The 2,291-nt window shown below is 48.6% G+C and overlaps 1 protein-coding gene across 1 annotated transcript in view; it reads left to right on the top strand.

Annotated features, from left to right (window-relative positions):
* Nucleotides 1-862, top strand: part of LOC107096962 (caskin-2-like) — a 19,302-nt gene extending 18,440 nt beyond the window's left edge. The window contains 2 exon segments of the mRNA XM_015393892.1: nucleotides 316-586; nucleotides 665-862. Coding sequence (XP_015249378.1) covers nucleotides 316-586; nucleotides 665-761 — 368 coding nt within the window. The 3' untranslated portion in view covers nucleotides 762-862.
* The last annotated feature ends 1,429 nt before the right edge of the window (nucleotides 863-2,291 follow it).

The raw sequence follows: 2,291 nt of genomic DNA, 5'->3' as shown, positions 1-2,291 counted from the left end.
GTCCCAGTTTAGACCTGACATTTCTAAGTCTAAGCTTCCATTTCATTTAAACCTTGAACTTTAGACTCGATATCTACCAAACCTGAGTTTGACCGTCTGGAACATGTTGAGTTGTCTTAAGTTGATCTAGAAATGTCTATGAAGTTTCCTTAGGTGGAACTGACTCATAGAGGGTCTGTGGTCCTCCTGGTTGAAGCTTTAATGCTGCAGAGACTCGTTAGTCTCGCCCAGACTTGGTCGTCTTGGTCTGGACTCTCTGGTCTCTACCTGATTCCTCTCCGTCTTTTAACTCGTTCTGACTCCTGTTTTCCTCAGCAGGACGTTCCTCTCCCACGTTGACCATCAGTGTGGTCCAAAGCGTGGCCTTCTCCTCCTCAGCCCCCCAGGGGCCCCCGGCCCCGGCCCCTCACAGCCCCTCTTTGGCTGCTAGGAGACATCAGGCTCTTCCTTTAGGACCCAGTCTCACACCTGAGACTTCTAGTGAGACGGAGGAGGTCCAGCAGAGACTGGACCAGACCAGCACCTCTCTTGCTGCGGCGTTGGAAGCCGTAGAGACGAAGCTGATCCAGGACGGCGGCTCCGGGGGGTGAATATTCTATATTTATATATCTATATATATCATTGGCTGGATCTTTGTCCTGTTGTTTTAATGTTGTTTCACCAGCAGGGGGAGCACTGTGAGGTCAGCAGGGACCATCCTGGACGACATCGGGAACATGTTCGACGACCTGGCTGACCAGCTGGACGCCATGTTGGATTAAAGAAACCAGGCTCCAGTCAGACTCTCAGACAGCAGCGCCTGAACGTGGCTGCCGCCGCTCATGGCGTCCAGCCGCTCATGGCGTCCAGCCGCTCATGGCGTCCAGCCGCTCGTGGCGTCCAGCCCGCCGCGTCGCTGAGGACGGATTTAAACATTTATTTTCTGTTACCTGCTTCCAGAAAACCTCACCTGATCAGCTCCTCAGCAGAGAGACTGGCTCCATCTAGTGGCCAAGGCTGGTGCTGCTTCAACACGGACAGCTGGTTCTGGTTCTGCTGCTCTCCATACCTCATCCTCCTGGTTCTGGTTCTGGTTCCTGATCAGTATTTCTTCGCCCTCTAACTTCTCCTTCGTGAATGAACTCTTTATGAATGCGTCAGAACTCTGACACTGACCCAGTCGAGCCCATGAGACCATTAACCGTCCAGACGGTCCAATGGAGCCGCCTGGAGCCACCGAGCAGAACCTGAAGGTTCCTGGAACCAAGCGGCCGGTTCTGGTCCTGGTTTCCAGCTTCCTGTGGGTCAAACAATCCTTCAGAACTGAAGCTGCCCGGTACCATTTGACCAAACTGTAGCCCTGACGACTGGTTCTGATCGGCCATCAGGCCCAGGAGGACATCAGGAGTCTGGAGTCCTCTGTGGAGAGGTCCGGTTCTGTTGGATGAACACGAACCGGGTCGGTCTGCCCTCCTGTGGCGCTGAAGGACGCGAGGCTGAACCCAGCTGGTTAATGCTCAGTTTGGACCCGTTTCATTTCCTGACATCAGTGTTCTGGATCTGCTCCGGATTGGCAACAGAACCGGGCTCCTTAGAACATGGTTCTACTAACTCCTCTCTGACCCAGTTGGTATTAACCGGGTCGTTTAGCAGAACTGGAACCAAAGCTTTGTACAAAGTTCTTTTTTTTTTAAATTATAGCCTGAAGGTTTCTTATAAATGTTCTATTTGTGTTCAGCCTCTGGTTCTGGTCCGTTTGACCCGGATCTCAGGACCCAAAGGAGCGGTTGGATCCTGGTCTAATCCAGCAGAGGGCGTCATTGCTGTGCTAAGGTTCCAGTCGGAACCAACTGGGTCATCGGACCGTTTGTCTCTCAATGCAGAACCGGGTTCTGATCTCTGGAAGAACTGATTATTGGATCAGAACCAGAGGCCTAAAACGTTCAGCAGAAAGTTCTCAGAACCAGAGAAACTGCTGGATTATATAATCTGATTAAAGGATTAAATAGTTTCACCAGAGGAGATAAACTAAACATTTTATAACGTTTGAAATAAAGTCGGACGGAATAAAGTTTTCATTTTGTATGAAAGTGATGATGATGATGTCATGAGGAGGAAGATCCATCATCATCATCATCATCTGCTGTTATCTAATCTAGAAAATATTTAATCAAACATGAAATTATGAACAAATTCCAATATTTTAAAGATTAAATAAGAAAAAATACAAAAAATAACTTATTAATATTTTTGTTTTCAATAAAACATGAAACCTGCTTTTACAGAAAGGGGCGTGTTTTTACTGCATGAGT

The sequence above is a fragment of the Cyprinodon variegatus genome, unplaced genomic scaffold (genome assembly GCF_000732505.1).
Source record: "Cyprinodon variegatus isolate N-32 unplaced genomic scaffold, C_variegatus-1.0 Scaffold24, whole genome shotgun sequence".
NCBI classification, from domain to species: Eukaryota; Metazoa; Chordata; class Actinopteri; order Cyprinodontiformes; family Cyprinodontidae; genus Cyprinodon; species Cyprinodon variegatus.
This window is presented reverse-complemented; position numbering and strand designations above follow the sequence as displayed.